Raw genomic sequence first — 25,281 nt, 5'->3', positions numbered from 1 at the left:
GAGGAAAAGTTATGCCATTAGAGGGCACTTTTGTAATCTTAGAAGAAAAGTCTGTTCTTATAGACTGGATTACCCAAGGCTTATTCTTAAGCAGAATGTATTTTCAGTTGTTTATTTAAAAGTGACTAATTCTTAAGCTAAGAGAGAACATTTTTTTGGTAGGGAAAAAAATCTGTAAAATTCCATCCTTTAAACAATACTTACATAAAGCTTTAAATTTGAATAAGTGAATATAAATTGCAAAAACATGCACAATATGTCTGCATAATAGTTTTTTGATTAGCCATATTCAATGCTGCTTTTAAGTACATCTTGTTAAAAAAATGCTGCCTGTAACCTGATCAAATTGAACAAATTATTAGGTTTCCCTAAAAACTGAGTATGTTTTTCCCCAGCAATACATGAATGTTATTAAATAACATTTTGAAAACAATAATCCTACAGAATATAAAGTCCTGTGTTTGGGGAATCATACTAATTTTTTCCAGTTTTATTGAAAAATAATTGACATACATCACTGTATAAGTTTAAGGCATATATCCTGATGGTTTGATTTACGTACATTGTGAGATGGTTACCACAATAAGTTCAGTTAACACCCAGCTTCTCCTGTAGATACAATAAAAAGAAAAGGGATCATACTAATTTTAAACACTTTTCTGAAAAGTGTCTGTTTTGCCCATAGTTGATGTGGCAATTTAAATAGCTAAAATTGTTTCAGAAACAGAAAGTGTGACCTGATAGAATTTTAGCTGAGGATATATGATTTTTTTTTTTTAAAGAAAGCAAAAGATAGTTTAGTCTGTTCCCTATTGATGATTATCTAAATAAAAATGTCTACCTGAGCCAGTAAAGTCCATAAGCCAGTAAAATAATTTAACAAGTAAAATCTTAGTGTCAATAACTGTGAAGAGTATGAGATTTTACCCTCCTTGCAAGCTAACAAGTTAGCCTGCCGTAGTTTCACGGATGTTAGATGCCATGAGACTCCTGGGTCAGCGACCAAGGACTTTATTACACAGAACAACAGCAGAAGCCACAGAGCCACAGCAGCAGCACTTTCTCCCACTGCCTGACCCCCCAATTCTCGTAGGGTGATGCAAAGAGGGCCTGATGGCATCAGCCCATAGAGTGGGGTTTATTATAAGAGAGCAGCCCTGAGCTTAGGGAACCCAGATTTTTATAATGGGTAGTAATCATGCCTGCTCTTTGCTCCAGAAGCTTTATCTTCCAAGGCTGTTTACTATACAAACATCCTTGAAAAGATAATCTGGAACAAAGGCAGTCAGTTCTTCTTCTCCCCACATATGCACAAACAAGCACAGAAACCCATGGAGAATTGTCTTTTTAACACAACTCTGCATAATCCTATCATCTGAAGTTGTTCACTTTACTAAATATTACATGGCTAAGTAGCTCACGTGGGGGAATATATAATAATCATATTTACCACACTCCTGATAGTTTATATTTCTTATATCCTACTGTATTCACTCCTGATAGTTTATATTTCTTATATCATATTGTATTCACTATGTGTTCTTACGCGTCCAAGCCTCAGTTTGATCATTTTTGAGATGAGATGAGATAAATAATAGGGCCTACATCATAGGCTTGTTGCTGGCATTCATGAGATAATAGATATGAAGCACTTAGAAGAGTGCCTGGCACGCAGCACATACACAACAAATTTATTAATATTGTTATTAACTCAAAATTCATCTCTTTTTATTAGCTGATTTAATAAAGAGAAAGTTCCTCCCACAGGCAGCTGAGGATGCTGGGAAAATTCCCACCAGTCATAACTTGCTAGTTCTCTAACTCTGGGGCTGACCTAACTATCCCAAATACCCAGGGGCATTGGGCAGCTTGTCCTGTTCAGCTGTGCAGTGGTACTGTGCAATTGACAGCTTTGAGAGCAAATACGGGGCTAATGAGAGAAGGCTGCCCTTGAGTGGTTCTAGGGCAAATACTCCCAAGTATCTCACACTCAAGTGCTGCCATGGCATGTTTGCTCTAAGTTCCTAATAAATATGGAAAGCCAAATTCTAACCATTTCTAAAGAGACATATTTTATTATCTGGCCTCTTCTGCTCTCAGGAGGTAAACTTTCAGAGATGCTACTACAAAGTAAACTGAATGTGTTTTATTATGCTGAAATAATAAGTATTTTTTTATAGGGGCAGCATATCAAATTCTATTCAGATTTTCCATTTCTGTTAGCTACAGGATGAAGGGCATCAGAGGAGAGGGACTGAGGGTCGTTAGTGGAGGTCCCATTCAGTTTACTCCACCATGTCCCTATTTGTTTTTTTATAAATTTATTTATTTATTTTATTTTTGGCTGTGTTGGGTCCTCTCTGCTGCGCACGGGCTTTCTCTAGTTGTGGCGAGTGAGTGGGGGCTACTCTTCCTTGCGGCGCGTGGGCCCCTCACCGCGGTGGCCTCTCCTGCTGCAGAGCATGGGCTCCAGGCGCGCGGGCTTCAGTGGTTGTGGCTCGCGGGCTCTACAGCACAGACTCAGCAGCTGTGGCGCACGGGCTTAGTTGCTCCGCGGCATGTGGGATCTTCCCGGACTAGGGATCGAACCATGACCCCTTCACTGGCAGGCAGATTCCTAACCACTGCGCCACCAGGGAAGCCCCCCCTATTTGTTTTGAATAGGTTCACTAAGCTTTGATTTTTGATCCCCCCCAGCCATCTTTTGTAGATATAACCTTTGTTTGCTGTTAGTAACTCCCATGAGCTCTTGTTTATATCCCCAACTTTCCTTGGATTCCACCTTGACAATCACCTGGGTATCTGAGGGACAGGTTATTTAATGAAACTCAAGGAGGCCTGGTCTTATTCCTAAACTGCTAGCTATTTGGGAAGAAGATTTTAGTGTTCAGTCTCAAAATCATCATTTGTTTTCAGAGTTTAGAGGTCATCCATCCAAATCCTTCATAAAATTGAGGTCCAGAATTTTAAGTGAATTGCCTAAGATTACACTTCTAGTTAGGAGCTGAAACTAAAAAGTCAAGTTTCTTAGCTCTCAGTCAAATTCTCATTCAAAGGCAATACAATTGAGAAATAAGGATGGGAAATAAATGTTTGGGCTCTGCAGTCAGATTCACTTGGGTTTATATCCTTTCTCTGCTTATGTTAAAGGAGGTTTATACTTATATAAGAATAGCACCTACTTCACAAGGTTATTGTGAATATTAAATGCAACTTAGCACTGTGTTTTGCACATAGTAACTCCTAATTACTGCAGATATTTATATGGAAAATTGCAGAGCACATGGCAGAAAGCAAATTTTGAAAAAGTAAGTTAAAGGAACTTTCTGAGCAAACTCACTGGGAAAAATTCCTTCTCAAACTCTCATAGAAAAAAGAAAAGCTTATTCCCTTCAAAAAAATATTTTCAGTTGTATGAATCTATTTTTGGTAGCACTCAAAGAAAAACTAAAGTCAAGTGATGGTTTAAGTAGAGGTGACCTCATAGCTATAGCAATGACTATTTAGAAATAAAACTGTCATTCTCTTCATTTCAAATTATCGCAAATATTTGCATTTGACTTTCTCACTATTTAAAGTACTTCAATGTAAAAACACTATATTTCCCTAATGCTTGAATTCCCTGATGTATGTTGTCAAAGAGATAAGGGAAAACAACTCCTTACCTAGTTTTTTCTGTGAGGAAAACAGGCACCAAATCCTCAAAGGAAGCAAAGCCTTTCATTAGCACTTGAGGTGAAAAGAACTCGCCTACCTGCGGCTTCCTATTGGGAAAGGGAAACATGTAGAAGATGGTGTCCTTGAAAACATCCCTACAGCAAGGTGCCCTAGAGAATGATCCATGATTGCTTATAGGATTTTTTATGAAAGTCAGTGATAAATGCCAAAATGTAACTCAATGAAAACTGGAGTGGTAAATATATAACTCTGCTGGAGGTTAAGACAAATGACCTAAGTATAGAACTTTCCAATGGTCTTTTTTTTTTTTTTTTGGCTGCGCCGCAGGGCATGTGGGATTTTAGTTCCCCAACCAGGGATGGAACCCTCACCCCCTGCATTGGAAGCGCGGAGTCTTAAGCACCGGACCACCAGGGAAGTCCCCAGTGGTCTTTCTTGATTTGAAGTGGGAATCCAAGCCCACTTTTTAATATGGTAAAAGTTTATATATAAGTGTTGTGTTGAAGAGTCTGGTAAATCTGTAATATTAGACACTGGCAAATAACTCACCTCGGGATTTTGGACAAATTGCTTATCCTATAAGAAAGTTAAACTTTATAATCTCTTAAAATCTCTGATTTATGAAAATCTGATTTGCAGAATAATTCTATATATGATCCTTCGTCAAATTTTAAGGAAGAAGAAAAGTAACTGTGTAGTGGTAATTTTCTGGCTCTCAGTGGGTCTCTGTGACTTATGTTATGGTTCAAGCTTTGAGACATTTGTATGGAGATGTCTACAATGACCATATTGGCTTCTGCCATAATGAAGGGGGGCCTTTTCTCTCTGAATACCCGAGGAAGTTAATGCACCAAGAGTCCTTTTGTTTCAAAATCTTTTTAATATCTGAAATTCTGGTGAATTCATTATCGACTTGTTGAAATACTTTGAAAAAAAAAGAACTGGAAAGTTGCCTTGAAGCTCATGTGCATGTATCCAAAATACATAATACAGCTCTTTCTGTCAAAACCAAATAGTGTGAACCCTTCAGAAAGTTCGCAACTTGCCCAAGTGTTTTGCCTGTAAAATTAATGTAAGCAATTCTTTTTGTTGCCCCAGGATGGTGCCTCTCCACTGGTGTATGCTGTGGCTGCTGTTACCACTCAGCTCCAGGACCCAGAAGCTACCCACTCGAGATGAGGAGCTCTTTCAGATGCAAATTCGGGACAAGGCATTTTTTCATGATTCGTCAGTAATTCCAGATGGAGCTGAAATTAGCAGTTATCTCTTTAGAGACACACCTAAAAGGTATTCTCCCTGCAGTATTTCCTTTATCAATAAGCTCAGAAAGGGTGTCTCTGAAAAAGAAAGTGACCTTTTAGACTTAGTTTAGGTAATTTGCAATCAACCTCTGGATAGCATTGCCTATTTTTCTCTAAGTAAGAAAATAAAATGGCAGTGCAACATCTAGTCATTAGACATCTCTTTGATTCTCGCTGATTGTGATCTTTTGGGTGGAGAGAGAAGTCCTTGCATGTCTAACGTTTTGGAATGATCATTTTCTTTTCTTCAGGATGGTAGGAAATTTCTAAGAATGACTCTACAGGATTAATGAAATTAATTGAACACATATGATCCTTCAAGGGTTTGCATTGGCTTGTAAGGATAATATTTCTTTGATCAATATGATTGGTTCTGAAAGCATCAAACAAAACAGAGATAAAAACTGGCCTCTTGCTTATCTGCACTCCAACATCAACATATTGAACTCACATAATGCTTCTAAGTATTTTGGCCTTTAAAACTTACATATATCAACATATATCAATCAATCAATCAATCATATAAACTAATTATATTTAAAGTTACTTACTTTGCAGTACCCAAACTCCTCTTTATCATATTTCAAAAACAGTTTTTCCTTTTAACCTAGGGCACCTTGGCATTCCAAAGGATAAAACTATGTCATATCATCAATAATCCATTTTCCAAAGATTGAGGTGTATCAAATTATTGTCGTCTTTCTCTTGTCACTTCAGTTTTAATTGACAATAAGAATGGAACGTGGTGCTCCTCTTCCACTGAATGGCACAGACATGTTACCATCCGGTCAGTCTGTGTGAGAGTAGATAATCAGTTTTCATATTTTGACGGGTGTGACCTATTGTTTGGGTATCATTTCAGCACCATCTGAATGAAATTATTTGTTTGCATGAATGTAATAGATTAGGAACTGATTTGTCAGTAATATATAAAATAATTATGACTCTTTCAATGACATTCATAAGAGTGAAGGCACAAAATGCAAGGATGATTACACTAAAGGAACTTGATGTCTTAGTATTTACAGAGACTTAGTCTGTGAAAACAAGGAAGGGTAGAGGAGGCAGTTTTAGCGATTCAAATTAGTCTTAAATATCAGCTGAATTCATGCCGAACCATTTTGCTTGTCATATTCTTTTGTCTCTTGAAACTTTTGAGTGAATCCAAATTTTTCTTTAAAAATTACTTTGATTTCCCAAATGTACTTGTGCACTGCTTTGCAGTGTTCTTTAAAATACAGCATTCCTCATTATGTAATCATTTCACTTAATCAAATAAATGGTTTATCTTTGATCTTCCAGTCTCTTAAAAATTAAATAAGTTTTGGTTCTAAGCGCTGTCTTAAAATTACATTTTTTTTTCTTTGAAGCAACATGTTTTTATTATAAGACATTTCAAAACAACACATACTCCTTTCCTCCTTCTGTTTTTATTTCTTTCATTTGTTCATTCTTTTGGGTTTTTTTCCCCCCCACAAATCATGATTGGAGACTTTGATATCTACATTTGGATGCAATGTTAACAATAGTTAAATAAAGAGTTGTGGCCACAGTCATTTCTAGGGGTAAAATATGTGATGGGAGAACACACATAGACATTGTTGATATTACAACTACAGATGAAATTCCAGATAAAGTTTGGAAGCAGAGAATAGCAAAAGAAAACAAATTCATTAATTATTCTTATGTTTATACATAAATTCCAAAGTCTAAATGGTTCATGAAGTGTTTATCCCTCAACTCTGGCCTTGTAATTTGGAGCATATTTATCACATTTCTATCTCCCTCACTAGCCAGTAAATACCTGGCGCTCATAGATCGTGCCCTATCATCTCTGATTGCAGCTGCCTTCCACCAGTGCACTGTGCATGGTAGACAATAAATGTTTGTCAAATTGTTAAAGTTTATTCAGATTGTCTTTTATCCCTAATCATAAGTGCTTCCATATGAAAATGTTGACTTAGAGGGACTCTCTGATGTTTTCTATGTATAATGATTACCCTGTGGAATGCAAGCATTGTTTTCTCTGTTATTGGTTGCTTATGGCCGGTATTAAAGTTACTAAGACAAAGTTGCATACTTTGGGAAATAAACTACTTTCTTGATTGAAATGAGAACAGAAGATAATAGATGAACATGCACATTGATTTCAGCACTGGTTAGCTCTGCTACCCACATAAAAACCAAAAACAAACAAAACTAAGAAGTTTTGAATACTTTTAAAATTACACGATGCTAAATAAATTATTTTGTCTTACCTAATTGTTTGTAATGTTCATAGGTTCAGTCATGTTTATGTGGTTAATATCACCTATGCAACCTGGCCAAAGGAACAAAATTCTACTCTCCAAAAGTTGACTGAATTTGAAAATTAAACCATCTGACACCTGTCTTTAGGGATGCTTAAGTCCATAAAATTTCCATACAGTAAAGAGTGCAATCATCTAGTTATTTTGTTTGGATGATTGTCTAACTTTACTATATTCCAAACAAGCTTTTTTGCTTTTATAGGATCTTCACTTTATTTGTCCTTCCACAGCCCTATTTCCACCCTCCAGCTCCTAATTCATCTTGGAATAGTGAAGGGGGGAAAGCACATGTATTTCCATTTAGATTCAGTATCTTCAGGTAGAAACAGACTAAGTGTAGGTATCCTAAGGCTAGAATAAGGTGGGTGTTATGATTCTTGGGTTCTGTTTATTCATTTAGTAATGCATTCATTAAGAAAAGTTTATCAAGTACCTTCTACATGCAGAAATCTGTGCTAAATGCTGAGAATAAAATGACATGGAAAATGAACCCTAAGTGGGCCTTTGTTGGGAAAATGACATTAATCGAATAATAATATAAATATATAGTCACAAATTGCAATAGGTGCCCAAAGTGAAAAGTATAGGACACTCGGAGTATGTGAGAGAACCTGAGCCAGAACAGTAAGAGAAGGCATCCCTGAAGAAGTGACATTTAAATATTAGTAAGGGCATGTACATCAACTATATTTCAATTTAAAAATTATTTATTTATTTATTTACAAATATTAGTAAGGACTAAGGGGTGTATTTCAGGCAGAGCAAACAACATCCCACTTGATGATATGACATCATGATATGGCTCAAAGAAGCCCTACGTGGTTCAAGCACAGAAAGCAAAAGGGATAATGACATGACAGTGAGGTAGGCGGAGGCCCCACTGCTGGGGAAGTTGTAGACTCTCTGAACAATTAAGGACTTTTCCTCAAAAGTGAAAAGCTAAACTTATTCATTAATTAATTAAACAAATATTTATTAATAATTATTTTAGTCTCTAAGTTTTCATCAATGAACCAAATGCCCTGCCCTCTTGTAGCTTTCATTCTAGTTGGGGGAGGTGGGAAAATAAAAAAAATAAACAAAGGTATATATAATACATCAGGTAGTGATAAGTGCTTTGAAGAAAAATGAAGAGGAGTAGAAGAGCTTCACGGGTAGGAAGGTGATATCTTACATAAGGGGTCAGAGTCGGTCTATGGCGAGATGGTGACCGACTCTAGAGAAGAGAGTTGATGCAGTGACTGAGCACGTAAGGTCAACAGCTGGAAGATGAGCATCTCAGCTGGAGGAACAGCAAGTTCAGAGGCCCTGAGGCAAGAGTGTGCCATAGTCATTCCACAGAGAGCAAGGAGCTGAGTAAAGAAGGGAGAGAATAGAGGAGACAAGTTTAGAGATTTGGTTGGGCACGCAAATCATTGCAAGTTCTGAATGAGACAAGAAGCTCCTGGAGGGTTTGCAGCGAGTGTGTTCAGACTTAGGTGTACATGGGCATCTCCTCCTGGAAGGAGGTAAATAAACTAAGGGGGTCAAAGTGGAAACAAGACCAGTTAGAAGGCTATTGCAATGCTCAGACAAGAAAAAATGGTGGCTTGATCTGGTGGTAACAGGGAAAGTGGAACAAAGTGATGGACTCTGGGTATATTTTAAAGATGAAGCCAAAAAAAAAAATAATGACTGCTGATTCAGTGTATGTGGAGTGGAAGAGTAAGAAAAAGTCAAGAGTGACTCTAAAACGTTTGTCCTGAGCAACTGGAAGGTTAAGGCTGTCATTTACTGAGTAGAGACAGACTGCAGGAGAAGTTGGTTTGGCGAGAGAATGAGAAGTTTGGATTAGACATCTTAAGTTTGAAATTTTCAGTAATATCTGAAGGAAGATGGCGAGAAGATAGTTGTCTCTAAAATTTAGCTAAGAGTTCAGGCTGACAATTTAAATTGGGGAATCATTAAAATAGAAGAGGTTAAAGCTGTGCGCCTGGGTGAGATCACACAGGGAATGAGCACGGGTAGAAAACTGTGTCGTAGCACGGGCCCTTGGTTCACCCCATGGGTTAGAGGTCGGGGAGGTGAGAAGAACTGCAGAGGAGACTGATGGAGCAGGGGACCATGGTGGTCAGTTTGGAGAGGGTGTTGGGGTGGATATAGAGAGAATCGAGAGGCAAAGAGGTACCCAGGAGGTGCAGTCTCTAGGAAGTGAAACTTGCTTATTTTTTGCTGTGAAACCAGTGAGGAAACCACTGTTTCCTCCCTTGCAAGATTATGGGCTTTGAAAGATAAACAGAATCATCTAAATTATTCAGAGTAAGAGTATATAGCATTGTTATACATAGACAATATTTTTATTCTACTTAAACGTTCTTTTGAGACATCATTTTAAAAATCTAAGGGGAAAGCATAGAGGAGAATGTTTTGTTCTTATAAAATGTTTTAAAATCACTAGGTTATTAATTCAACGGAAAATCTTAGTGATAGAGAAATGTGTCTTTCCACTGACTGACACAGTTATCTTTGCCTTTTAAAAATATTTCTCAAATGGTCGTTAGATACCTCTCTCCAAAAGGATGTGGAATAGTAAAACTGTGAACAAAAGTCAAGATTGTAAAAACATGAATACAGTGTTATTTTGCCAGAGACCAACATGCATTTTAGAAGGACATTGCTGTGAAAATGATCTTTTGGAATGGTTGGTGCTTTAGAGTGCCCTTGGAGTAACATAAATTTATTGTCAAATTTATGGAAAATGGAGTACCTGTAGGGCAACGTACCTGGAAATTCCTCTTGGTTGTGACCTACTTTGCACTGGTGTTAAATAACACCCCCAAACTGGTAAGTGTTGATTCTTAACTTGAGCAACACCCAAACTCCACGTTTTGGTTCAATGTCTTTCAATTATCTCAGACTGTGTCAATGGTAAATCTGGTCGCAGAACCTTGGGCTATTGGACTTCCATGGTTACTGCTGAAAATATCATGATTTGTGTCAGATAGCCAGTTTGATTTTCTGTTAAATGAATACAAATTAAACCAAGCGATTTTCCCCAGTAATCTTGGTTGTAAGTGTTAGGATGAATTACCTCGGTCTGAAGTGGTCCACTTTCACCCAGGTATTTCTTCGTGGTTGAAGAAGACAACACCCCACTGTCAGTCACAGTGACTCCCTGCGATGCGCCCTTAGCGTGGACGCTGAGCCTCCAGGAGCTGCCAGAGGACGCGAGCGGGGAAGGCTCAGGTAAGCGGCGCGGCAGATCTGGCCCCAGACCTCTGGATGGATAGCTGAAAGGCTTATGAGACGGACAGCCTTCTCTTAGTAAGAAAAACCAGCATGGATGCATGGGGGAAGCTGGAGATTTGGGGATGGAGATGAGGGAAATGGAGAATGACATCAGATGGTGGTGATTTGGTAAAATAAAAGGTTGAGAGAGACAGGTGTGTGGGCTGAAGGAGTGAGGAAAGGCAAGAGGTGAGCTTCCCTGGCTGTGGTTTGCAGTCTTGTCTAACCATTGGACTCACCACTGGGGGCTATATATGCTACTGACGACTGCATCCTACCTCAGAGGTTGTGATATAATTGCCCTGGGGTGGGGTCTGGACATTGGGATGGTAAAAGTTCCCCTCCAGGTGAATCTAATATGCACCCAAGGATAAGAGCCTCTGATCTCAGGGGAATAAAGGGAAGCCACAAAGAGAGAACAAAAGGGCATTGAGCACCACTGAAAGTCCAGGCTGAGAAGAAAGTCAGGAGGAATAGGTCAGGCATTTAAAGAAAATGCAGATGATGGAAAGCAAATAACAGATACAAAGAAATGAGTAGAGTCTGTATGAGGCCCTGGGTTGATGCTGCCTCCCTTTAAGGGGCAAAGGCATCCTAGCTTAAAGTGAAGGCTTGAGATTGGTGCCATGACAGGATGGTAGCAAGCTGGATACTTACAGTGATGTGGGAACACTGTAATTAGGAAAATATTGAAAGGGCACATGGAAAGTGATGAGATTGAGGTAGAATGAATAGTCACATGATGATTGTGTTAATTGCGTGGTTTAGGAATATGAAATTCTACATACCTCACTCTCAACCTGCAGTGATCAGCTGGAAAAGATCCATTCCCACTCTGGCTACACAGTCCTTCTCTGGGTCTTCTAACACTGATATCTGTGTGATATCTGATATTAATAGTAACAAAAAATGGAAAACATTATTTTAGTTTCAGTACTTTCCCTATATTCCTCCTGAGCACGTGTTCTACACATTGAAAATTAGGTCCTCTTACTGGTGCTTTATATTCTATATTTTAATGAGATTGTCCAGTCCTACTAACAAAAGTGAAATTAGTGAAATGGCTAGCCACCCAAGTGCAAACTGATAGAATCCTTCTGGTAAGCAGATTGACAGTAGGGATTAGTCTCTAAGAGGTTTGCAGTCTTTGACCTAAAAATTCTACCAGCTGGAATCTATCCTGAAGAAATAATGTAAAATCAGAAAAGCCTTACATATATAACAGCATTATTATAATGGTCAAAAATTAACCAACAGTTTTATTTTTATGATATACTATTAAGTGAGAAAAATGGAGGTTTCTCTAGGTACGTATATGCATGATAATAAATGTTATAAAGTTGCAGAGAAAATAATACCAACTGCATAAACATGTGTAGAAGGAAGATGATAGAAATAGACCAAACTATTAATAAAGGACTATCTGGATCTTGTATGAATGGATGATTTTTTTTATCTTGTTCTCTATCTCCCAGTTTTCTACTGGGAACATGTATTCCTTTTATAATGGAGAAAAACTCAATTAAATTGTCTTAAGAACACAATCTAAGGTTGGTAAGCCACAGCACATGCCCTGACGTGTAGGCTGTGCTTCTCTTGTGTCTTTTAGGGGATCCAGAGCCTCTAGATCAGCAGAAGCAGCAGATCATTAATGTGGAAGGCACAGAGTTATTCTCCTACAAAGGCAACGACGTGGAATATTTCATATCTTCTAGTTCTCCATCTGGTTTATATCAGTTGGAGCTTCTTTCAACAGAGAAAGACACACATTTCAAAGTATATGCCACCACAACTCCAGAGTCGGACCAGCCCTACCCTGAATTACCTTACGACCCAAGAGTCGACGTTACCTCCCTGGGATGCACCACGGTCACTTTGGCTTGGAAACCGAGCCCCACGGCCTCTTTGCTGAAACAGCCCATTCAGTACTGTGTGGTCATCAACAAGGAGCACAATTTCAAAAGTCTCTGCGCGGTGGAAGCGAAGTTGAGTGCAGACGATGCTTTCATGATGGCACCAAAGCCCGGTCTGGACTTCAGCCCTTTTGACTTTGCCCACTTCGGATTTGCTTCGGATGCTTCAGGTAAAGAGAGCAGCTTCCTGACAAAGCCGTCTCCGAAACTGGGGCGGCATGCCTACTCGAGGCCCAAGGCTGACATTCAGAAAATCTGCATAGGAAACAAGAACATCTTCACCGTCTCGGATCTGAAACCCGACACGCAGTACTACTTTGACGTCTTCGTGGCCAACAGCAACAGCAACATGAGCACTGCTTACGTGGGCACCTTTGCCAGGACCAAGGAAGAAGCGAAACAGAAGACAGTTGAGCTGAAAGATGGGAAAGTTACAGATGTGTTTGTTAAAAGGAAGGGGGCAAAGTTTCTACGGTTTGCTCCAGTCTCGTCTCACCAAAAAGTCACCTTCTTTATTCACTCTTGTCTGGACGCTGTCCAAATCCAAGTGAGAAGAGATGGGAAACTTCTTCTGTCTCAGAATGTGGAAGGCATTCGACAGTTTCAGCTGAGAGGAAAACCGAAAGCCAAATATCTCATTCGACTGAAAGGAAACAAGAAAGGAGCGTCTATGTTGAAAATATTAGCTACCACCAGACCCAGTAAGCAGTCATTTCCCTCTCTTCCTGAAGACACACGCATCAAAGCCTTCGACAAGCTCCGTACCTGTTCTTCGGCCACTGTGGCTTGGCTAGGCACCCAGGAAAGGAACAAGTTTTGCATCTACAAAAAAGAAGTGAATGATAATTACAGTGAAGACCAGAAGAAAAGAGAGCAAAACCAATGCCTTGGACCAGATACAAGGAAGAAATCAGAGAAGGTCCTCTGTAAATATTTCCACAGTCAAAACCTGCAAAAAGCAGTGACCACAGAAACAATTAAAGGTCTTCAGCCTGGAAAATCTTACCTGCTGGATGTTTATGTCACAGGACATGGGGGGCACTCTGTGAAGTATCAGAGTAAAGTTGTGAAAACCAGAAAGTTCTGTTAGTTACCTTGTATAGAGATATATCACTTAGAACTCCAGGAGAGACATTAAATCACTTTAAGTATAAACTGACTACTCCCACAGCTGAGAGAAGTTGTGACCTGTACTTGTACTATGGAAGAAAGGATATCAACTGGTGTATATTGATGTTTATATAAGTAATTGTTGGAGGAGACTTGGTCTAGTGTGCCCCAATGGTACCTAGTGTGCATCTGATATCCACTGATGTCAAAGAGAAAGGACATCTTGAAGGAACTGCCATCCCTTGCTTTGACCACTGCATGAACTGCTTCTAAATTATTTTATCACCTAAAAATTTTGAATATGCCATTCATTGCACACATCCACAAATGCAAATTATTCCTCTCAATAGATGCTAGGATATATATAAATTATTTTATAAAGTCTTGTTTTAAATGTCAGTGTTTCTATGATTGTAAACTATTAAATTCTTTTCCTGTTAAAGTACGGATCTAATCTAAGTATATTAAGTGGACAGCCCTTTAGTCAGTTCTATTGCTATTGTAAATTCTTATCTGTTGAGTAAAATGTTTAAATACTGTATGTATCTCATGTACAAAGTTGACATACATTATATTCATGTATATAAAATTAAAGATATTAGATTATATACTGTTCATTTTCCCAAGCAGCTACCTTGGTGTATTCAATTTCTATTCTGTCCCCCAAACTGCGCCTTTATGTAATTTTGCACCAGGTTTGACCCTTTTTTTAATAGTTAAAAGGCATGCTGCATCTCTCTAAAGTTACTGTGGCATTAGAGACAGTTATTGAAATTTGTATTTTGACATTGAATAGGAGCTAGCTGTTGTGAGAATTGAGAGCGCACCAATGGACTTAGAATAAGACAAGCCTCAAAATACTGTAGCTCGATAAGTATTCAACAAATCGTCCTTAACAACCTAAAATATATTACCTTTATTTTAAAAATAAGCATCTATTTTAAGTACAAAATTGGAATATGCCAAATATTTTCCAGCTGCTTGAATATTAGCAAAATAATTGTTTTGATTTCTACTGGGAGCAACTAAGCAACTACCAATTAGGACTGTAATTAGTAATGAGAAAAATATGGAAGCTGCTGTTTTGTAACATTAACAGTCTGTTACTTTTAGCTTTGATTTCTCATGAATCTTCAAAATAATTTAGGTGTAAGATAAAATTTAGGCAAATAATAATAGAAACCTTCATTTATCAAAAACTCTTTACAGAGGGCAGTTTTAGATAGTTTCATTCTCCACAGGTTCTATACATGATGTGTCATGAAAACACTGGAGGATTCAGAAGAGTCTGGGATTTACAGTCAACTAGGCTATGTGGCTTTAGGAAAATCTGTTACCTCCCCTTGTTCCTCTTTCCCATTTATAAAATTAGGTGGTGAGAGATTTGGATAAGATGATATTATAGGATACCTTCTATCATGAGACGTTGTCTTTTGTAGAATTCTATGATTCTAAATTAGAAAGTGTTTCTGTAACTACAAGTGGGGCAGGTGTAATTCCTTAACCACTACATTTCCCCTATGTGCCGGCACCACCTTTCATGTGGTGGGCGTACATGAGTAGCATTCTTACGGAGTATAAAGTCACTATGCCTTGGGGAGTATAAGTGGTGGTCCTTATGAAAGGACCACCGTAGGAGAAAATATCCCCCCTAAAAATGTGTCATCCAATTCATCAGTGTTAAGATATCAAAACAAAATTTATCATATCCGTATGAAGCATTATGACACCTGAAATAATTTTTTAAAAGGAAGAAAGAGCATGTCCCCAGTGACCACATAACCAACCAACTTGGAAGGAGAACTTTAGAATTGACAATATCCCAGAGACCTTCTTATCCTAAGTTATAAATACGGTGCCTTTGGAAGGAGAATCAACTTTCTCATATTACTCACCAATATATTATTACAGAGCAATGTGCTAAATGGGACTACAGTGAATCAAAGAGTTATTGCAGCTTCTGAAGGTGATGGACTTAACTCTCAGATATTGCTAAATGCCTGGGAAACGCTGGGAGCCAGGCCAAGTCAATTTAACCAAGCTTTTATTTTTTAGCCAACTGGGATGGCAGTTTCTATGTAGTCTGGATATACCAGAGAATTCTTTCATGGTCCCAGTGAAATTTGCCTTTTAAAAATTATGGGAAAATTAAACACACATTGTAAAACTTCTATCACTCATAAAGGAAGAGAGAAACCTATTAAAAATAAAGCTCTCTTATTTACTAATGTGTTTAGATTTTAGGAGCATTCAGGTAAACTGAGGACAAGAAAGAAAAATTTGTTCTTAATTAACAAAAGAACTAGAAAGCTAATATGAAAGCACCACCTTTTCTCCATTAAGCTCCGGGATAGCTATATTGAGAACAGGGCATTTAGAATACCAAGTATAGCCGTAGTATCATTGAGGAGGGAGGAATCTCTAAGGACATTTTATTTGAGTTCACTATCTTTATTTTTCAGGTGCAAAAGGAAATTGAATACCAGAGAAATAAAAAGAAAGTTCTCATAGTCGAAACAAATAAGCAATAGAATTGCTTAGACTCCAAAATCCTTACTAGAATATAAATCACCAATTCTTAGGGAAAAGAAGTCACTTATGGATTATTTTCCAAAAGAAATAAAATTTTTATCTTATTTATGACTTCAAAGCAACTCATTCTTAAAGACCATTTCAAATTTCGTTAAGACTGTGTGTGTAACCTATAACTGACAACTTCAAACTTGTAAGAAAAAAAAATTTATGATTATTTTTAGAGACAGAAAGTATTCTAATCTAGGTTTGCATGTACACACAAACTGAGGCTGTTAAGTTCATTAGTCAATTATTTTAATCTAAAACTATTCAGAATCTATAAAAGTTTATAGCAGATGATTTTCTTGCTTAAGTTATAATCAATGTCTAGATTAATTTTTTAAACATGCATCAGAGGATTAGTGCTGGAAAGGAGATATGCATTGCTTATTTTAGTTACTCAGAATGCACTTGGAAAAGTTACGATTTTTGTATCCTGAAAAGCCAAATGAAGCGACTTCAAATACAAAATCACTTAGAGGAACTTTAGAGTTTGAAATCAGTTTTAATGATTTTTAATAGTTTGGGAGGTCCAGACACCACTGAAAATACACACACACATACACACACACACGTTTTGAATACAGTTCAAGGAATTTGTTGGACCTGAAACCAAGAGGAATCTCTTCCAACACATTACTAATGCCTCTTGGAGATCACCTAGTTCAACTATCTCAATTTATAGATGAGGAAATTGAGGCTCAGCTAAGACTAGAACCCAGATTCCTGTACTCCCAGTTTAATGTTCACTCCAGGAGTTCATTTTAAACACTTCTTCACTCCAGAAGGCATGCAGCCGCTCACCCAGACCACGCACCTTTGTCTCTCTTCACTGGCTGGCTTCAAAACAAAATCCAGCATCTGACTTGAAGAACAAGGTCATTTGGAGCTCTCCAGCCACTTCCTTCCCCACTTAGATATGGCGCAATAGAGATAAAGTCAGCTGGGAACTTGCCTTTGGGTCCTTCCCCGAGGACCAAGCAAAGTGACTTCAGCCCAATTTCAGCTGTCCTTTGTTTGAAGTTGTCCGCAGGACCTGGGAGACATCAGGACACACTCAGCATTGTGTTTTTCCCAGAGAGTTTTGGCCAGAAGAATATGCAGTAGCTTGGGATTTGGGTCTTTGTTGTTGTGAAGGTGGGAAATGGGAGAGAGGAGAACAGAGAGAGGAAATGGAGCATGGAGGAAAGTATAGTTTTATCTAATTTCTTTCTCAAAGTGGTCTGAGAGATCAAGGGAGGTGAGAGATCTAATACAGCTTAATTTTATTAAGGTTTTGGATTCTGTTCTACACACAACCTGACACTGGAAAATCTGATAGATCATCATCCACTGTATTAAAATTGCATCCCGCTATTTGCTAGGAATGGTTGATCATGTATCTGGGTAAGATTTCCTTCATTTCTGTTTGCTTGCATTCCCCTTCCTCAACCTTTGAGAAATAAACTTAGTAATCGAAGTTTAGAGTGAAATTACTTAGAATGGCTTTTCATATCCACCCTTATACCTCTTTCAAAGATATTTTACAATATTCTTTCAAAGTATAAAATATATAGAAGGCTATTGATCGCCGTCACAGAAAAATAACTGGTTCCCAGATGGAAGAGTGCAAGGCCTTAGGGGTAGTTATGTTGCTATATTGTCATTATTCAGATTCTAATGAAGACAGTGTGGCATCAAGTGTTAGAGGGGGAAGAGAGTAGTGCCGGGAGGGACACTGCATCCTAGTAAAGGACCCCTTAGTAAACAGAGAAAAGAATGAATGTAACTTGTCAAGCCATTGCCCCACAGGGGAGAATTTTCAGAAAAGTGTAAGGTTTTCTGGAAACTTGTTAGAAACTTAGAGTCTAGAAACTTTGAAGCAGGGGCACATCAAGCAGGCTCCCAGGATGTGGACATGTCCCAAGACTTCAGAATTTGAAATAATTTTATGAATTGAGACTAAGGTGTAAAACAAAGAAGTCACAGCAGATGGGTTCTTGTTATGGGTGATGAGATCCAGACAGAACAGTAAAAAAAATAATAATAATAACCATCTTACAACTAAGAGAAGCAATGAATGCATTGCTTTGTTTTTGAGTCCGGTGCTATTGTCAGAAAGTGAGCTTTAAGAAGCAATTTCAAAATGTTTCCAGTCTCTCTCTGCTTGTGTAAATACTTGCCAATATTAATATCCAATCAAATTGTCATAATTTGGAAAGGAGCAAATATCCACTTCTTGTCTATGGTTAGCCCTTGGTATAATCTTTCTACATTGTGTAAATAAGGCAGCACTGAATTATATAAACAGTTGTTTTAAGATACACTTGACAAGACTCCCAAATGTCCATATTTAATTATAATTCTGACAGGATTTTGCTTCTGAGAAAAATTATTTGTAATAAACGGAACCAAGTACATTAATGCATAGCAGGGTTAGAAGTTTGACTGTTCAGTCTCATCCCTTCCTATAAAATGAACTCTGACCTATTAAATAAAATTAACATATTGCTCCTTTTACCGTGCAGGTTGGAAAATTTCCCCAATGCCAAATCAACAAGCAGTTTTTGGAAGCAGTTTGTTACCCTCAAAAGCCACAGAGATGTCACATAGGCCTCTGCATTTGACTGACCAATTTTGTGCCCTTCTGTGGGTCCATATGGTTAAAATACCTGGATTGTGGCTGAACCGTTTAAGAGTTATAACCACAGATATAGTTTGCTGTGTGAGCAATTTGCTAAGAGCAACTGGTGTAGTCACAGATATGGCCCATTTCCAATGGTTGTGTCTCCAAGTATCAGAGCACCCACCAGTACCTTAGTGACATTTAAAGTTTCCTGGTGCTTCTGGATGTAGTAAGAACTTTACCTGAGACCAGCAAAGAGGCAAGTGAAACAACTGAGAGAGACAAATAAAGGTACAAATATTTTTAAAATAACCAAATAAAATTCAACCAATTTTACTATGGTAAAATGTCATTTTAAAAACATGTTTTTAAAGAAATAACATACTCTTTTAGCTCTTTTTAATGGTAGTGTTGAATATCTCCTTCCTGCCAAATAAAGCTTGCCATTCTTCCTCAAATAAAGAGGCCAAGGTCTAAATTACAGGTTGCCCAGTTTTGACTTTTTCCATCACGCACATGATCACGGGTTCTCTTGGCTTATCCACAGGTGATCTTCAGGTATGGAAAAAGATGACAAAGCTATGAAAGCAGGGTAAGATCCCAGCACTTACATTTAAATTACTTGCATTTTGTGCAAGTTCCGTTGACTAATGGAAGAGAGCTGGGCTTCAAATACAGCTGTGTGCTGAGCAAACTTCACTGCTCTGAATACTGAACTCCAATTCCTTTGCGGATTCCATGGGCAAGCATTCCGAAGGCCTGAGTTCAAATGTGCAGATAAATACTCAGTGCTGGAGTTTTTGGTGCCAAAGCATACAGAATACTTATGTTCTGCTATGGAAATCTTGGAAGAACAGAACTTCTGTTTTTAATATCTCTGAGGATTTAAAACGGTTCTTAGACTACTTATTACCTTTCATAAAACGTATACCTCCTTTAAAAGTCTCTTGGTGGCTTACCTATATTTAAAAAAAAGAAAACAATACTTTTTGATTCCACTGAGTTTTCTCTTCTCTATTGAAGATAAACAAGCTAATAAGAGAAAGGACAGCAGTGGAAAGAGTGTAGAAATGGGACTCAGGATGTGTGGTTTTTTTAACTTCTGTGGTCTTGAGCTTTCTCATTTGTAAAATGAGAAGGGTGATGATCTAAGATTCCTTTTGGTAAAGCAGGGAAACTAACAACCTTTAAGCACATACTGAGTGCCAGGCATGTGAGATACAATTATTTAATCCCCATAACAACTCTGAGATGAAGACATTATTGCAGTCTCATTGAACAAACAAAGATCCCAAAGAACAAAGAAATTACATAATGTGCTCAAGGTCACAAATTGAATAAAAAATGGATACATCTGACTCCAAATGTATGCATCTTTCTATTTCCATTTGTGTGGTGTGAGCTCTAGTGCTTATTAATGAACTTACAGAATAGAATACATGAGGAGACAATTGATTAAAATGGGGAAAATTTAAAACATATTCAAAGGTTGGCCTGGACATTTATCAACAAATTATCTTTGACGTGGATAAATATGAAGACCTAGAGACAAAAGAGAAATAATTCACAAAGGATCACTAAGTTCCTTTTACTGTGTAGGATTTCTCCATTTAATGATGTCTTATACTATATCACAACAACCTTTCTTGCTATTTGCTTATATATCTCATTATACAGAATTTGCTGTAATGCTTGCATAAGATAAAATGTGTCTGTAATATGATGCCAATAAACCTTTATTTAATGCTTTTGTGTTTTAGCATATAGAGTTGTCTGTGGTTGTTTGGGATTTTGTTTTATACATTTTTACTTTCTTTTGTTATAGGTTTTTTAATTGCAGATACTTACTGGGCCTTCATTTATATGCCAGCCCCCGAGCTGAGGCATATTGTGATAATCCACACAACAGTCTTATGAGGTAGATACTATTATTCCACATTTTACTGATGAAGAAACCAAGGGTCAGAGAGGTTAAGTAACTTCCCTGATATCACACAGCTAATAAGGGGTACAACTCAGTGTCAAATCCAGGGTTATAGATAAAGCCAGTGCTGGAAGGGGTGATTCTCATTTCCTGCCTTTGGGAAAGATCCTCTGACTTCCCATGGAACCCACTGGCACAGATTTACTTTTAAAGTTTGCTGGACTTGTGCTCATTCTACTAAGGACTTAACTTTGTTGGCACATTGAGTATTTGATATTGACATTCTCCTGATTCGCTCTCTTATACCTTTGTTCCCATATAAAATTTTCCTATGCACCTGGCATTTAAGAAGCTCACACAGCCACTGCCTGAGTCGCAGGCTGAAAGCTGGTGAACTCTGTGTCCTGCCTGGGGAAAAAGCAGCTGACGACAGGGTTCGAGCATCACCTTTGGGGCCAGTGAGTTAGTTGATATGACTTCTTTGGTTGAACTCTTTCCTAGACAGTGCTAAGGAGAGACGAGGGCTCTGTTGCCCCTTTAGCCCCTCCCCCATTTAAAAAATATTTTTTTCCTAATTGCGAAGGTAGTGTTTGTTATAAAAAGAAAACTACAGCAACTAAAAAATTACTCAAACCTATACCATGAAACTTGAACCTTCACTATAATTCTATTCCCCAATGAAAACTATTTTTAACAATTCTGTTTACATTCCAATACTTTTTCCTTCCCTGTATATAAACTACTATTTATTATTACCATTCATTTTTACCAAATATGGAATTATACTAAACACACAGATTTGCAACTGGCTTTTTTCATTGAGTTTGATATTTGGGCCCACATTCCATGTCAGCTTGATCCCATTCTTTTTCAAACATCCTTTCTTCCCATTCTCCTCAGATATGTAAAATGTGTATCCATATGAACACACAATGATGGTCTCCATCAGTTACATGTTAAACCATCCTCAAATTCAGGACTGAACCATCGCTGACCTCTCCTGTGTTCATTGTTGCATACGGGCGTCCTCTCCCAACAAGTGACAGACTCTCTCCTTGACCTGTAGTCAGGCTGGTCTGAGCTGCCTAGGCTTGGATCTCCAGTGTCCATCCTGGGAGGGCCTGCATAGCCCAGTTTTAGCAAGAATCCTGCTAAGTCAGTTTAGCCCGAATCCCCCACCCTGGAATCTGATGACTCTGGACATCTGGCCAAATTTCTCATCCCCTACCCCCCAGCCCCACCCCCAGATAATATCATATCACCCCAGCCTGCCTTCAGCAAGAATCCCATTAGGTCAGTTTAGCAAGAATCACCATACCCTCATCATAATTTTTCATCCGCTGACCCCCTCCTCCCACCCTGCTCTTTGGCTGTAAATCCCTACTTTTCTTTGTTGTATCCTGAGTTAAGCCCAATCTCTCCTTGCTGCAAAACCCCACTGCAGCCGTCCCTACACCTATTGCAACCGTCCTGAATACAGTCCACCTTCCTATCTGAACAGCTATCAGAATACATTTTTTTAGCACAAGTAAACTCCTTCCAGACCTTGTCTTCATCTTCAGTCGGTATCTCCGTGGGAGTGCTCACGCACCATGTGGGATACTGCTTAGGGGTCCATGCACACATGATACCCACAATCAGGCAAATATATTCAAATGTAAGTTCAAAGGAAATGTTTCTAAAGCCCAGTTGACATGATTGTGATATTAACATTTATATTTAACACTCTTGGGAGGATCTGTGTTTCTGATCCACACTACTCAAGTTGACATTGGCAAGGAAAGCTGAGATTCTACGTAGAAATTGTCCCTGAGTCCACGTGACGCAGAGGTTGGGTTAAAAGCAGGTCGTTCCCTGGCTTGTCTTTTATGATCACTCTCATAAACCTCTACCCCACCCCACCCACTTAATACCATGAGAGCAAGGAACCAAGTCCTTTCAATCAAAGCAGTTCTTCGGTCTACATGTGTCTTGGATCGTAATCAGTTTCCCGGGAGGGGTGAGAATAGTGAGGGAGGAAAGTCTCTTATCTATTCACCCAGTGCTCCCAAACAGTTCTGTCAGAGATGAAAACGACACACATCTTCAAGCCACCTTGAGGCTTTCTCCTTTGCAGGCAGCTCTTTGGAGCGTTCAGGTAGGGGACTGAATGGCAGGCGCCAACAAGGGCAGAGACTGGTTGGGTATCTGGATCCTCTCGGGGTTAAATGTCGTGACACTCTTCTCTGACAAGAGCTTGAGCAAATACCTTTAAAATTCCCATTTCATGCTCATTACAAATTCAGGTTAAATGAAGTAACCGTAAAAAGTAAAATGAAACTACTCTCAAGGGATCTATAGAGGACTGAACTAAGAATTGGAAAGTATTTTTAAAGACTATATAATAAAAATGATTATTGCATCTGCATTTTGGGCAAGACAAAATACAAAGTTAATGCCAACATCTGGTTTGTTGTACAAGTCCTGATTTTATATGTATTTACAAAACATTATGTATATTTTATATAAATACACAGAGAATATAAAGTTATTTACAAAACCATATATAGACTATAGCCATAATATATTTCTCTTGGATTTATGCTTTCATGTCCCAGAATGAGAATGTCTTCTAATTTTTCTTTCTCAGACTGCCTTTGTCTGGTTTTCTTATAAAGGTTTTCTTTGCTTCACAAAATTGATTGGAAAGCTTTCCTTCTCTCTCTATCCTCAGAAACAATTTGTATACTATTAGGAGTTACTGATTTCTTGAATATTTGATAAAACACACCTGTGAACCATCTGGTTCTATTATCTTTTGGAGCGTTGTGACTATTTACTGATAGTATTCTCTCAAGTTTTCTATTTTATCTTAAATCAAAAATTTAATTTATATGTTCTTTAAAATTTGTCATTTTACTTAAATTTTCAAATGCACTGCTCCAAATTTATTCATAGTATTATGTTCTTTAAATATTTTACATACTTTTAATTTTATTTCCTTTATTATTTTTAAATTATTTGTGTCTTGTTTTCTTAAATCTTCCCAAGAGCTTGTCAACTGTTTTATTTTTCTCAACAAAAGCAGCTTTTGGTTTTATTACTCTTTTAAATTGTTTCTTTGTTTTATGTTTTGTTAATTTCTAATGTTATCTCTATTGCTTTCCTCCTTCTGCTTTCTTTGCATTTAATTGCATGAGTTGATCACTTAGCTTATATATTTTCACTTTATTTTCTAACTGTACAGCTTAATGTATGCAAATTTTAAGAAATCATCTAGGAGGCCAGGGGATCCCAAAACGGAATACAGATTTTGGCCAGAGGATCTAATTGTATTACAAATGTATGTGAAACCACACCACTGAAGGGGATGGTTTTGCTGGGGGCGGGTGGGAGGGGAGGGAATTGCTGACCTAAGTAACTTTGGAAATGAAATGGAATTTGTAAAACTAAGAGCAAAAGAAACTTACATGAGCACTATAGTCCAGTTGACAAAGTTGTTTCCCATGGGGGTAAGTATTAACAATTCTGGTACTGCTATGAGTATATACTGGAATTGGACAATTGGGTAAATGTATGGCAGATGGGGGAAGCTGGCTTTTCACCGTTGGAATGGGAGATTACTGATAAACAAGGAGAGGAGGCTAGAATCCATGTGATGGTGATGAAATAGAGTTGGAGATGCCAGTATAAACTCATATTTAGAATAATATAAATACAGATGGTTATGTATAGAAAAGTTTATCAGTACATGTATATACATGGATTAGTATACACACATGTATTTCTATGCTCTGTCAATGAGAGAGTGTGGAAGCCGTGACACCCCAGTAGCAATAAACACAGCTCTCACCCAGATCTCGGTTTCTGTCTTAGTGAAACAGAACAGAACCCTATGGTCCTTGCCCCTCATGTCCTCAGCCTGCCTTTTGTCTGGAGAAACTTTAGCCAAAGAAGAAGTTTAATCAGAGAAGTGAGAAAATGCAGAAACAAAGGAAAACAGTCCAACAAGACTAAATAATGATACTTTAGTCAGTAAGCAAAGTCAAGGACCTTTAGTCCCTCTTCAAGGGCTATAGATAATATTCCGAGCCACATCCTGGGAGCTATCTTATATACTGAAACCCCTCACCAGGTGGAAGCAGTTAACTACATGATGACCAGACTGCAGCCATGACATGAGCTGCCACGATTCTGATGACCGTCAGAGCTGACTGCGCTGTTTCTGTATATAGCCCCCTCCCTGCATAGATAAAAGCTCTTGCCGACATCTGAACTACAGCAGCTTTCCTTTCCACCAACTTCGCCTCTTTATTGGCTTTTGCGCAGCGAGCAGCCGGACCCCACTTTCAGGAACAGCTTTTGAGTCCGGCGTGGGGCTGCCGCGCTCTCGTGACAGCTGGCTCCCCGGGGGCTTCCCGAGTAGAGCGCAGCCGTGACGACACGCCCGGACCGGACGGCCGCGAGGAGCACGCTGCTCGTGGCTAGCTGGCCCCGAGAGGGAGATTTTGGGGGGCATTCGTAGGAGCTGCTGAAACCATTTGTTTCCGGGATTCTCCCTGTCTCTCCCTGGCTCGGCACTGGTTGCCAACTTCTTACACTTTTCCTTGGTGGAACGGAA

General features: G+C 38.4%; 1 protein-coding gene and 1 long non-coding RNA gene across 3 annotated transcripts in view; one reads left to right on the top strand and one right to left on the bottom strand.

Moving 5' to 3' along the window:
• The window catches only part of NDNF (neuron derived neurotrophic factor), a 47,129-nt gene extending 23,683 nt beyond the window's left edge, over positions 1-23,446 (top strand). The window contains exons 2-4 of one of the 2 annotated variants that reach the window (XM_082462866.1): positions 4,777-4,965; positions 10,389-10,513; positions 12,165-23,446. In XM_082462866.1, coding sequence (XP_082318992.1) covers positions 4,778-4,965; positions 10,389-10,513; positions 12,165-13,558 — 1,707 coding nt within the window. In that variant the 5' untranslated portion in view covers position 4,777 and the 3' untranslated portion in view covers positions 13,559-23,446. Of the gene's footprint in view, positions 1-4,690; positions 4,966-10,388; positions 10,514-12,164 lie in introns of those variants that run through there. The other variant, XM_082462865.1, reaches the window with a different exon arrangement.
• The window catches only part of LOC309661398, a 461,885-nt gene that overhangs the window by 8,110 nt on the left and 428,494 nt on the right, over positions 1-25,281 (bottom strand). The window lies entirely within an intron of this gene.

The sequence above is a fragment of the Balaenoptera physalus genome, assembly GCF_965194825.1.
Source record: "Balaenoptera physalus genome assembly, chromosome: 5".
Lineage (NCBI taxonomy): Eukaryota > Metazoa > Chordata > Mammalia > Artiodactyla > Balaenopteridae > Balaenoptera > Balaenoptera physalus.
The sequence above is the reverse complement of the archived record's forward strand: the minus strand, read 5'-3'. Positions and strand labels throughout refer to the sequence as shown.